Source organism: Lithobates pipiens, unplaced genomic scaffold (assembly GCF_037356315.1).
Source record: "Lithobates pipiens isolate NorthernLeopardFrog02 unplaced genomic scaffold, aLitPip1_a1.2 Scaffold_22, whole genome shotgun sequence".
Taxonomy (NCBI): domain Eukaryota; kingdom Metazoa; phylum Chordata; class Amphibia; order Anura; family Ranidae; genus Lithobates; species Lithobates pipiens.
The window spans coordinates 149647231-149661128 of NW_027507784.1; the positions used below are offsets into that span (position 1 = coordinate 149647231).

General features: G+C 39.8%; 1 protein-coding gene and 1 non-coding gene across 2 annotated transcripts in view; both read left to right on the forward strand.

Annotated features, from left to right (window-relative positions):
• LOC143925694 (parathyroid hormone 2 receptor-like) overlaps window positions 1–13898 on the forward strand; it is a 76841-nt gene that overhangs the window by 57052 nt on the left and 5891 nt on the right. Inside the window, exon 3 of the mRNA XM_077450156.1 lies at window positions 10058–10244. Coding sequence (XP_077306282.1) covers window positions 10058–10244 — 187 coding nt within the window. The remainder of the gene's footprint in view (window positions 1–10057; window positions 10245–13898) is intronic.
• Window positions 5959–6065, forward strand: LOC143925833 (U6 spliceosomal RNA). The gene has a single exon (XR_013262057.1). It is a non-coding gene; the product is annotated as a U6 spliceosomal RNA (small nuclear RNA).

Here is a 13898-nt window from a genome sequence, read left to right on the forward strand (position 1 = left end):
CACAAGGAAGGAAAATGAAAACAGGTATATTTGCTTGCACTTGATTGGATTATTGAAGTCTACTTTGAGACAAATTATACATGCTCTACTCTTTAAAGCTGAGGTTTAGTTAAGTTCTTTTAATTTTTTTTAACTGCTTCAGCCCCGGAAGACTTTACCCCCTCCCTGACTAGAGCACTTTTTGCAATTTGGCACTCCGTCGCTTAAACTGACAATTGCTCAGTCATGCGACGTTGCACCCAAACAACTTTTTTTCCCACAAATAGAGCTTTCTTTTGGTGATATTGAATCACCTCTGCGGTTTTTATTTTTTGCGCTATAAACAAAAAAGAAAAAAGAAAACAATTTTGAAAAAAATGCATTATTTTTTACCTTTTGCAATAATAAATATCCCCCAAAAATATAGAAACATTTTTTTTTCCTCAGTTTAGGCCGATTTTGTATTTTTCTACATATCTTTGGTAAAAAAAATCACAATACGCGTATATTGTTTGGTTTGCACAAAAGTTATAGCGTCTACAAAATAGGGGATAGTTTTATGGCATTTTTATTCGTATTTTTTTACTAATAATGGTGGCGATCTGTGATTTTTATAAGGACTGCGACATTATGGCTGACACATCGGACAATTTTGACACATTTTTGGGACCATTGGCATTAATACAGTGATCAATGCTTTAGAAAATGCATTGATTACTGTAAAAATGTCACTAGTAGTGAAGGGGTTAACACTAGGGGCAATCAAGGGGTTAATGTGTTCCCTAGTTTGTGTTCTAACTGAAGGGGGGGGGTGTGCAGGGGAGATGACAGATCACTGTTCATACTCTGTATGAACAGACGATCTGTCTGTTCTCCCCTCAGAGAACCAGAAACGGTGTGTTTATACATACAAATCCCAGTTCTCCATGTGCCCCGAGCGATCGTGATTGCTGGGCACTCACATCGGCTCGGGGGGTGAGCGGGGCCCCCTAGTGGCCACATGACGAAGTGACGTTACATGAAGTAATTTCGCCCAACTGTGCCATTCTGCCACAGTACAACTGCGGCGGATGGTCGGCAAGTGGATAATCTACAGCAGCACATATCTTACTTGAAACTGAGTATATACCAATGTCTTGCAGACTAAGAAAGGGTCCTGAAGAAGTATTTTCTCCTGTGATGCCCAGTACTCTTCACAGCTCTGAACTTCCAGGACTGCAGGAGTAATATAGCACTCTTCTAGATACAGTAAGTGCTAAGATTAGCTAGATTTAGTGCTGACTCACTGCGTTCAGTGGAGCTGTGTGTGTGTGTTTTGTTAGGTAAATTTAGCTTGCCTCACTGTAACCAGTGTGGTTGCAATTGTCGTGTCAGGTAACTTTAATTGTGCCCACTTTAACCAGTGCAGCTACTGTACCTTTGATCAGTTAGGTCTTTTCACTGTTTCAGAAGTCCCCTCTGATTTCCAGAGAGCTGTAGAATTCTTTAGAGCATAGGTGAGGGGCAATGCAAATAGCAGTATGAATATTTATACATCCTTGGCCAATCCCAGGGAGCAGGACCCTGAAGGCTGCTGGGAGTCTGTATAAATACTTGGGGACACTGAGCTTCTGAGTGTTTTCCTGCAGAGGGTCAGTCCAGTCTGGAGGGATTGCATCCTTCCAGGACAACGCTGCCATGTGCTTGCTGTTTGTGAGGCCTCAACTGGGTGACTTGAAGGCCTGGATGCTGAAGCCTACAGAGAGCTGACTGAGTGGCTGTCTGCTGAAGATCTAGTGTGGTATCACTGGGGAAAGGAGTCGCTTGAGAGTTGGAAGGCGGCAACCACCTGTCCCTGGACATTGTGTGAGTACAGACTGCTGAGAGAGATATTAGAGACTTTTGGGCTGCTGTCACCCCTCTTGTGCTAAAGAGTCAGCTGTGTGTTTGTCTAAAAGAGACATTGGCTGGTGCCGTAAATACCTCAATCTATCTGATTCTATGTGAAGGGACTCTGCTCTAAAGAAGGAAGTCTGCATTTAACTCCACAAAATTTCCACTACAAAGTCTAGTCCACAGTTGGCTATAAGCAAGGACTTCTGCTTCAGCTTTTTAACCACTTAACAACCGCCCATTGCCGATTAACGGCTTCAGGGTGGTTGTTTAACTCTGAGAGGCCGTTAATTAACGGCCTCCCAGAATTCTGCTCTCGCGTGCCCCCTGGGGCACGTACACGAGATCATCCGTGACCGCCGGGTCCAATGGACCCGGCACATCACGGATCACGGTAAACAGCCGCTCGTCGCGGCCGTTTACCACGTGATCGCACCGTCAAAATGTTATGATGCCGGTTCCTCTCTCCCCCTCTCTGTACCGATCGGTACAGCAGAGGGGAAAGAGATTGGTGTTAGCAGCGCTGTGGGCTGCATCTGCAGTGCCCACATCGCTGCTCACCGAATTTAACCCCTCAATTCCCTGCCAATACTCTGCAATACCCTGCAATACTCTGCAGTACCCTGCCATTACTCTGCAGTACCCTGCCATTACTCTGCAGTACCCCCATTACTCTGCAATACCCTGCCATTACTCTGCAGTACCCTGCCATTACTCTGCAGTACCCCCCATTACTCTGCAGTACCCTGCCATTACTCTGCAGTACCCCCCAATACTCTGCAGTATCCCCCAATACTCTGCAGTACCCCGCCATTACTCTGCAGTACCCCCCAATACTCTGCAATACCCCCAATACTCTGCAATACCGCCCAATACCCCCAATACTCTGCAATACCCCCAATACTCTGAAATACCCCCAATACTATGCAATACCCCCAATACCCCGCCAATACCTGCCAATACCCCGCCAATACCCCGCCAATAGTCTGCAATACCCTGCCATAAATTGCCATACCCAGCCATACTTGTAGATACCCTGCAATACCCAGCCATACTCGGAGATACCCAGCCATACTCAGAGATACCCAGCCATACTCGGTGATACCCTGCAATACCCAGCCATAGATGCCCCCCCACCCCTCACCACCCTCCGGTGTTTCTACCAACTCGCCAATACGATCAAAGCCAGAATCTTTTTTTTTATTTTATTTCAGGCTTCCCAGCCTAGAGGTGAGATGTGGGGTCATATTGACCCCCAGATTTCACTGTAAAGAGGACCTATCATTCCATATTCCTATTACAAGGGATGTTTACATTCCCTGTAATAGGAATAAAAGTGATCAAACATTTATTTTTGGGGAAAAAAATGTCAAACTAAAATAAATAAAGTAAAATGAACAATAAAAAAATAAATAAATTTAAAGCGCCCCTGTCCCCATGTGCTCGCATGCAGAAGTGAACGCATACATAAGCCCCGTCCACATATGAAAACGGTGTTCAAACCACACATGTGAGGTATCGCCGTGAACATTAGAGCGAGAGCAATAATTCTAGCCCTAGACCTCCTCTGTAACTCAAAACATGTAACCAGTAAAAAAATTTTAAAGCGGCACCTATGGGGATTTTTAAGTAGCGACGTTTGGCGCCATTCCACGGGCATGTGCAATTTTGAAAAGTGACATGTTCGATATCTATTTACTCAGCGTAACTTCATCTTTCACTTTTGTTCAAAAATTGGGCTAACTTTACTGTTTTTTTTTTTAAGCACAAAACAGTTTTTTCCCCCAAAAAAACCATTCGAAAAATTGCTGCGCAAATACCGTGTGAGATAAAAATTTGCAACGACCACCATTGTATTCTCCAGGGTCTTTGCTAAAAAAAATATATAATGTTTTGGGGTTCTGTGTAATTTTTTAGCAAATAAATGATGATTTTTACATGTAGAAGAGAAATGTCAGAATTGTCCTGGGTGCTCCAGAACGCCTGATGGCGCTCCCTGCATTTTGGGCCTCTGTATGTGGCCACGCTGTGTAAAAGTCTCACACATGTAGTATCGCCGTACTCAGGAGTAATAGCAGAATGTGTTTTGGGGTGTAATTTGTGGTATGCATATGCTGTGTGTGAGAAATAACCTGATAATATGACAATTTTGTGGAAAAAAAAAAAAGGATAAAAAATCTTGATTTTGCAAAGAATTGTGGGAAAAAATGACAACTTCAAAAAACTCATCATGCCTCTTACTAAATACATTGGAATGTCTTCTTTCCAAAAAGGGGTCATTTGGGGGGTATTTGTACTTTTCTGGCATGTCAGGCCGCGTACACACGGGCGGACTGTTCGCCCAACTTTGTCCGCTGAACAGTGTTTCAGCGGACAGTCCGCTCGTGTGTGGGCTTCAGCGGACAGTTTCAGCGGACAGTCTGACGAACAAAGTTTTTCGGAATTTCCGTAAGACAGTCCGCTGAAACTTGGTTTCAGCGGACAGTCCGCTCGTGTGTAGGCTTGTTCGACAAACTAAGTTTCGCGCATGCTCAGAAAGGATTTACACGGCGAAGGTTGCATTGCAGTGTATTGGACGTCGTATTTCTCGTCCCACCGTACGTGCCGTTCACGTCATCGCGCACGCTTTCAGCGGACTGTTCGTTCATCGTGTGTGGTCAAGTCCGTTCATGCAAATTTTGAGCGGACTGTTTGTCGGATTGTTTGACGAACAAAGTTGGGCGAACAGTCCGCCCGTGTGTACGCGGCCTCAGGGTCTCAAGAATTTAAATAGGCCATCAGTACTTCAGGTGTGATAAATTTTCAGATATTGGCACCATAGCTTGTGGACTCTATAACTTTCACAAAGACCAAATAATATCCACCAATTTGTACTTATTTTTACCAAAGATATGTAGTAGTATAAATTTTGGCCAAAATTTATGAAGAAAAAATTACTAATCTGCTAAATTTTATAACAGAAACGAAGAAAAATTCATTTTTTCACAGAATTTTCGGTCTTTTTTCTTTTATAGCACAAAAAATAAAAAACTGATAGGTGATTAAATACCACCAAAAGAAAGCTCTATTTGTGTGAAAAAAAGGACAACAATTTCATATGGGTACAGTGTTGCATGACTGAGTAATTGTCATTCAAAATGTGAGAGCACCAAAAGCTGAAGATTGGTCTGGTTATTAAGGGTGTTTAAGTGCCCAGTGGTCAAGTGGTTAAAGAAAGGAGTTTATTGTCTGTAGTCTGTACATAGTTCTGTTTTTGGAGTATCCCACTCAATTTCCTCAACCCTATCCCAGTTGCTCACAAACACATTAAAACAACAAAAGAACACCCTTAGACTGGTTTTTGAATACAAGAGCATCTGTGAGCGTGTTCGGGGCAATCGACTTTGAAAAAAACTGGGCAAATTGCCAGCGGCTCTTTTGGGAGTGATACAACAATTTAAATAAGTTTACTTTTTCAGTGGAGGAAAGTGGAGGAGGGAGTGGACTGCTGTCAGGAGCATCTAAAAAATTAGACCTGAAAGAATTAACTCCCACAGTGTTCAAAAATGTGAAGAGGGCTGGGCATCTCAGGCCTGCAAGAGGATATTCTTCATTACAGTTAAAGTGGATGTAAACCCAATTCATGAAATTTGAGCTGGGCACATATATCTGTAGTGTTTTCTTATCTCTCTCCAAAGCACGTCCAGTATGTTTCTTCTGTCCGGTAGCTCTTATCAACCTGATAACTTCTGACAAGTTCTCTGAGATGGGAGATAAAAGCAGCCTAAAGTTTGTCGTGGGAGGTTGCTATAAATAGATTAGCTAAGTGCTGCTCGATTTAGAGCAAAGCTCTGCACATTACTTCCTTCCTTTGCCAATGAGGAGAGGGGGTGTGTGCCTTTCCTAAAATCAGCTGTCTTGGCTGTATGCCAACAATCCACTCCCAGTGCTGAACAGGAAGAGAAAATCTGTAACACGATGTGCATTTTATAAAGAATATATAAAGGTGAAGACAGCACATATACATGTAAAACGTATGTAGGGAGATTTGTTTCATCCCTGTGCATCATCTGAGGCTGTTCTCTTCACTGGGTGTACGTGGGGGTTTACATCCTCAATATGTGGCCAGTCCTCACTTCGGCAGGACATATAATAAAATTTTAATGATACAGAGAAGATGAGCATGGCCCCTGGGCAAGGATGACATGCAAATTTATGAAGTGCTCCATATTTTTCTTTTAGCATTTGATGCCGATGTCACAATTGATATTGTTGATATTATTATTTTTTTTTAATATGTGGATGGTGTCATTAACTAGATGTGAAGGTTGGTTGCATTTAAGTCGTTAATGTCTGTTTGTGTAACTTTCTGTTATGCTTTATTCACTCAATAAATGTGATTTATTGGAAAAAAAGTTATGTGGCTTATAGCAGTAGGTAAGAAAGATTTTAGGCTAAGAAAAAAAAAGGTGCACTGTCTCGTTAAATTTTCCAATAAAGTGGCAAATGTACTTAAATATCATAAACCAACTAACAGCTGATAAATCACAAAATGTTTATTTTGCAATAACTAATCAGGAAAATAAACTGCTGTGTGCAATAACTCATATATCAGTAAAGTGCTCTTGTGCCTGTCATTTGATATAGCATATAAACTTAATAAATGTTCATAAATAAGGACAAAAAGTCCATCCAATGCCATTCCACTGTTGCTGTGAAGGGTTGCCAAGCACAACACCTCCAAGTGAAGAATCACCACCACCAACAGAGAACGCTTACCAAAAAGTTAATCAAAAAATGCATCTCACACAGAGTGGTGCTGTGGATACACAGAAGTACAGCAAGTGCCACGTCCCAATTAATATTTTACAAAAAAAGACAAAAGATGGGGCTTCTGGACTTTTTAGGCACCATGTATGAAATAAAAATCATAGAATAAAGATAAAAATCAACATTTTATTAAGAACATATTATTTTTTCATTGTACTAGACAACAGAGATTGCTAAAAAAAGCATCTAATCACAGCAGGACTCATATACTCCATAATATACAGACTATACCGCCATTTCACATTTTCACTTTTGAAAATAGATGGTAAACATTTAATACATAATCTTCAGAAATATTATTATTCTACTCGCGGTATTAAGTGTACTGCTTGAGAAGGAGAACGCTCTACATGTTTCGCGTGTTTTAACACGCTTCTTCTGGAGCGAGAGATTTGTGTGACTAGTAAACTGACAAAGAAACAAAAAAATATATATTTATTATTATTATTATTAATTAATCATACAAAAATATTATACAACATCAAATCCCTAACAGAATAGGAACTAAACAACATAAGTCAACATATGATGTATTGCAGATTAATAACAGGAATGGGGATCACACTGTCAAAACCAGGGGGGGGGGGGGCAGCAGCGTATATATAGGTCACCATGGGGACATGTAAAACATAATAGCTAAATTTCAATAGTAACAAGAGGTAAAAAAAAGGAAAACAGAAACTCACTCAAAAAAGTGGGTTCAAAACAAGGGACCCCACAAGGCTGATTCCCAATCCTATAGAGGACTGCTGCAGTTTCAATGTTCAAATGGTTGATAGCACCTAAACGCATGTATCAATGCCTCCAGTTCAGGAGAAAGGTTTTTTATTTTATCTTGTTTTACTTTTTGGCCATGATATCCTAAGAGTAAGAGAGCCACCAATTATTTAGTAGGTCACAAGGGCAATCATAGTAGAAAAAAATATAAATAAAATATGTTATAGGAGGCTGTATAAATCAGTAGTTGTCTCAAACCGTGTGGAACATCCGAAAGTTTCCCTGTGTAGTTGCACCAGAGCCAGATAATCTGTAACAGTGGTATGTAACTCTCTCTTGGAGAGAGCCTCCAAGTTTTTAACCTTATTATACCACTGTTACAGATTATCTGGCTCTGGTGCAACTACACAGGCAAACTTTCTTGTCCGAATCAGATGTTCCACACGGTTTGAGACAACTACTGATTTATACAGCCTCCTGATTTCAGGCTTACAAACACTAGATGTTTGCAGGAGAGGCCATACTTTATGGTGTGGTGAGTGCTCCTAATATAACATATTTTATTTATATTTTTTTTCTACTATGATTGCCCTTGTGACCTACTAAATAATTGGTGGCTCTCTTACTCTTAGGATATCGTGGCCAAAAAGTACCGTAAAACAAGATAAAATAAAAAACCTTTCTCCTGAACTGGAGGCATTGATACAGTACATGCGTTTAGGTGCTATCAACCATTTGAACATTGAAACTGCAGCAGTCCTCTATAGGATTGGGAATCAGCCTTGTGGGGTCTCTCGTTTTGAACCCACTTTTTTGAGTGAGTTTCTGTTTTTCCTTTTTTTACCTCTTGTTACTATTGAAATTTAGCTATTATGTTTTACATGTCCCCATGGTGACCTATATATACGCTGCTGCCCCCCCCCCCCCTTGATTTTGACAGTGGGATCCCCATTCCTGTTATTAATCTGCAATACATCATATGTTGACTTATGTTGTTTAGTTCCTATTCTATTAGGGATATGATTAATTAATAATAATAATTAATATTTTTTTATTATTTTTTTTGTTTCTTTGTCAGTTTACTAGTCACACAAATCTCTCGCTCCAGAAGAAGCGTGTTAAAACACGCGAAACATGTAGAGCTTTCTCCTTCTCAAGCAGTACACTTAATACCGCGAGTAGAATAATCATATTTCTGAAGATTATGTATTAAATGTTTACCATCTATTTTCAAAATTGAAAATGTGAAATGGTGGTAAAATCTGTATATTATGGAGGATATGAGTCCTGCTGTGATTAGATGCTCTTTTAGCAATCTCTGTTGTCTAGTACAATGAAAAAATAATATGTTCTTAATAAAATGTTGATTTTTATCTTTATTCTATGATTGTTATGTTATGTTTATACACGGTGCCTAAAAAGTCCAGAAGCCCCATCTTTTGTCTTTTTTTACCAAAAAGTCAACCTCCACATTTTAAGAGGTTAACACAGTATAGTTCTCCACTAATTCTCAGGACAGTGGTCAAATCACTCCTTCCTCAGCTGAAGGTTGCAGTCTGGAGAGTAGGGAGTGGGAGCCTGACTGAGGTCACGCCACATTGAGTCAAGGCACTGAGGTTTTCCCTCACTCCTGGGTTACCACCACACTGGACATTACAGTATCACTGGAACTTTCCTTGTGGCTGGGACTGTGGAGAGTGGAGGTGATTTTGTGCCATCCACTGATGCTGATTGGCGCTGTGCCAAGGATTAGTGGAGAACTATGTTTTTTTTACCTTTTATAATTTGGGGGTTACCTTTTTGATAAGCGCTCTCTGTTGGTGATTGTGATCCTTCGCTCAGAGGTATTGTCCTTGGTAACCCTTCACGGCAATAGTGGGATAGAATTGGATAGTAATCAGTGAATAACTATTTTTTTATTTATTAGTTGTTAGTTGCTTCATAAATATGTAAGCACATTTGCCACTATATTTAATAATATAAAGAGACAGCACACCTTTTTTGTTTTTTTAGTTCACACATATCTGATATAATGATAGCTGCAGTCTTGCTTGTTGCATGACAGTGAGAGCAGGTTCATTTTGTTTTCTTTCTAGGAAAAATGGTTACCTATGCTCAGCTTTAAATAAATCAACCACACTAATTTCTTTTTTATTTGGTAACACTAAATACAGGGATTTCCTTCAGCGTTTCTATAACTTAATTTATTTTTAGTCATAACACTTTGTTCAGATCCATGCATGGGAAACCAAGGAATAAAATAATAACATTTTCCAAGTGCAGTTTTGGTGCACTGATATTGCCTTAAGAGGTTGCATTTCACTGCGGGTTCATTTGAGGATCCATGTTAGGTGTTTTATCTGGTGTACTAGGCTTTGCTAGGCAGCTTTTAAAAAAAAAAAAACAAAGACAGTGGCTTGATTCTAGTGGCTAAAGCTATAGTACTTATATTGATAAGTACTTAAAGATGCTCAACAGAATAAGATCTTGAGATAAGCATTCGTAAGCCCTGATGAAGTGGGCCCCTTAAAAACACTCCAGGTGTGTAGGTTTTTAACTGAATGCCACAATAGAGAATGTACTGCAGCATCAACATTAGTGAACGTGAGTCCATTCCAGAACAGTTTCCACTATGACTTAACGTTATATTGTGATTTTTTTTTTTTTTATATTTTCACAGGAGATTGCACTGTACCAGAAACTACATCCACATGCATCTGTTTGTTTCTTTTATGATGAGAGCTGCCAGTATCTTCATCAAGGACAAAGTGGTTCATACTCATATAGGAGTGAAGGAATTAGATGCAATGCTCATGGGTGACCTAAGAAGCATTATGGTTGCTCCTGTTCTGGATAAATCTCAATATGTAAGTCAATGGCAAATTTTAATGGCCTCTATATCTTCACACGTATACCTGGATATCTGGATAGAGCAGAAAAGGGTTACATTTCAGGACAGAAAGGGAACATATGTTTAGTAGCATGAGAAGCTACAAAACAAAATTGAACATCAAAGAACAAGCTTCGTAGCATACAGGGAATCCAGAAAGGTGTTGAAAGGGAAAGCCAGCAGATAGGCAGCACTCATCACATGATTTTTCATGTAAGTTTATTTTGGATTGTCAATAGACATGTGCACTGCTGAAAAAAGTGTTTTTTTTTTCTTTTTGGTTTCATTTGTTTTTTTTTGTTTTTTTCAGGTCATTCGTTATGATCGAAATTCGTAAATGAGTAAATCTGAAAATCCTCAACTTAGAAATCTGAAATTCTGGAAATTCATAAATTAGAAAATCCAGAAATTCGAACCTTCTAAATCCGGAAATTCGTAAATTCATAAATTAGGAAACCCAAAATCCAGAAAGTCGTAAATTCATAAATTCAAAATCTGAAAATGCGTAAAGCCAAAAATCCGCAATCCGGAAATTAAAAATTTTGGCAGTTTGAAAATTCATAAATTAGAAGCCCGGAAAGTTGTAAATGCATACATTCGAAAAATTAGAAAATCCGGAAATTCAATATAATAACTAATAACTATTAAATTATAGGTATTGGAATTTCCTTTCTAATTTGGCTATTTGTGAATGTAACAAATACAAATTTATACAAAGTGACGAATTATCTGAAAATAACGAATGTCGCATCTAAATAAATGGAACGGAACAAATTATTATGTGTTTCGTTATGTTTATTATTATTATTATTCCTCAGAACTGGAAATAACCGAGTGATTTCCCCCTCCACTTCTAAAAATAGATGACTTTGTTGGATTACTCTTAGAGTTGCCCCTATCAGAGGGTGCTGTCTTAGTGTTCCCAATATTTTTGGCCATAGCCACGGCAAGCATCGAAGTGGGATCTATGTACACAATTATTCTATTGAAACCCAGGTTTTATGCCCCTCATCTCTACACCAGGCTAATACCCTGGTGAGATGTACTGCTTTGTAATATTTTATCAGATCCGGGAGCACCATGCCACCTTGGGTTTTTGGCATTGTCAGATAATGAAAGGCTATTTGGGAATGTTTTTTTGCCCAGACAAATCTAATGAAAGTGCTACACACTTATTTCAAAAATTACTCTGGAATCACTATTGGTAATGTCTGAAAGAGATATAGTAATCTTGGCAAGATATTCATTTTAAGGATGGCATTCCTACCCATCCAAGTGTAGGGACCTTTGTTCCATCTTTCCAAGTCTACCGAGAGTTCCCGCAATAATGGCAGGAAATTTGCATGAAAAACCTTATCGATTGAAGAGGTCAATTTTACCCCAAGGTATGTCAAAGATGACGATGCCCAAGGGAAAGAGAAAGAAGATTAGAGAGCCTGTATTTGTTTATTTGACAAGGTAATCTTTAATATTTCAGATTTTTGGATGTTAATTTTGAAATTCGACACTTTACTATAGAGATCGAACTCCTTCAATAGATTAGGTATCGTAGTTTCTGGTGATGTGATGAAAAACAATATGCCATCGGTGAAAGCCACTATTTTATGCTCAGACTTGACTAAGCAGCCTTGAATATCCGTGTTTTTTCTTACATGCCTTAGGAATTGTTCAAGGGTTAGTATAAAAATCAATGGGGACAGGGGGCAGTCCTGTCTACTACCATTGCTCATATTAAAGTATTGTGAGGTCACCTCATTGATTCTTCCCGCTGCAGATGGAACGGAATATATGGCCTCTATCCATTTTCTAAATGCCTTTCCAATGCCAATATAGGTCAGCGTCTCCTTCAGAAATACCCAATCCACCCTATCGAAAGCTTTTTCAGCATCGGAGGATAGTAAACACATTGATATTTTACGAGCATGAGCCCAGTGTATAATGTCTAGAGCTTTAGTAGGCATAAAACCCACCCAATCAGGGTGGATGACATTCTGAAGGAGAGGCTGTAACCTAGTGGCTAGTACCTGAGTAAAAATTTTCAAATCGACATTTAACAAGGAAATAGGCCAATAGTTTTTACATTGTGCATGATCCTTAGCCTCCTTAGGAATAACTGTAATATGTGCTCCAAGGGTATGTCTCGGTTTAGGTATATCGGTATATCTCTCCTCTAACAGTGAGTTGAATGCTTTTATAAATCGAGGGCCTAGGATAGAGGCAAATGCCTTGTAATATGCTACCATGTAGCTATCAGGACCAGGCGCTTTATGTGGCTTAAGTGTATTAATTGCCCTCATATATTCCTTAATTCAGATTGGTGTGTTCAATAGGAAATCTTATACTCTACATTATGACATAAAAATAAAAAATAAAATTCGGGTTTACATCCACTTAATGTAGTGCTGGAAAATAATAGTGGCTACACAATATTGACACTTTGGGCCCAATTTGGACATTTTCACTTAGGGGTGTACCCACTTTTGTTGCCAGCGGTTTAGACATTAATGCTGTGTGTTGCGTTATTTGAGGCAAATTTACATGGTTATTCAAGCTGTACACTCACTACTTTACATTTTAGCAAAGTGTCATTTCTTCAGTGTTGTCACATGAAAAGATATTATAAAATATATACAAAAATGTGAGGGTGTACTCACTTTTGTGAGATACAGTGTGTGTGTAAAATATATACACACATACTGTATATGCTTCCACACTTCTCTTATAAGCAGACCCCCATCAGTGGGGGATGAGACCCACAGAGCCAGCTTGGTCTTAAAAGCATCATGAGCTCAACATGCAGAATGCAGTGGCCAGAACTATGCAATGTGCAGCCCAGAATGCAGAGTGTAAGGTTCAGGAATATGTCATTTACATCCCATCATACATTGTGCAGCACTCAGGAGTATATTCCAGCATACGTTAACCACTTCAGCCCCAGAAGGATTTAACCCCTTCCTGACCAGAGCACTTTTTGTGATTTGGCACTGTGTCGCTTTAACTGACAATTGTACTCGGAGTCAATCTGTGGATAGTATGGAAAGAAACAAAGAGCAACAAAGAACATAGACCTGAAGTGTGCCGGGGTCACGTGGTCAGTATGCCTAAAAGGGGGCATGCTAAAGTATGAAATATAATGAATGAAATGAAAAGAAAAAGGGAATGGGTGGGTTGGACGCGAGAGCCAGCATCCACGAGAGGAGGAGGCAGAGGAGGGCAGACTTTATGCAGCCTGACTCCTCCCACAAACACAGGCTGACCTGCAGTCAGCCTTACACTTGTACTCTGAGTCAATCTGTGGATAGTATGGAAAGGAACAAAGAGCAACAAAGAACATAGACCTGAAGTGTGCCGGGGTCACGTGGTCAGTATGCCTAAAAGGGGGCAAAAATAACACAGTAGGATGAAAGCTTAACAACCAGATTACACAGTGAATTAATGTCTAACCTGGGGTGGCGGCAACAAAGTATGTACTCTGCTGCAGAAAGGGGAGTGCCAGAAAAGGCAGTAGAGGACCAACCCAGGGTTTGACAAATGTAACAACTAACCAAGCTGGCATAAAACCAACCCCGAGCAACCACACCTTGCCAGGCTCCCGAAACCAGTTAACAGTGCCGCCCCCCTGAGTGCTGCG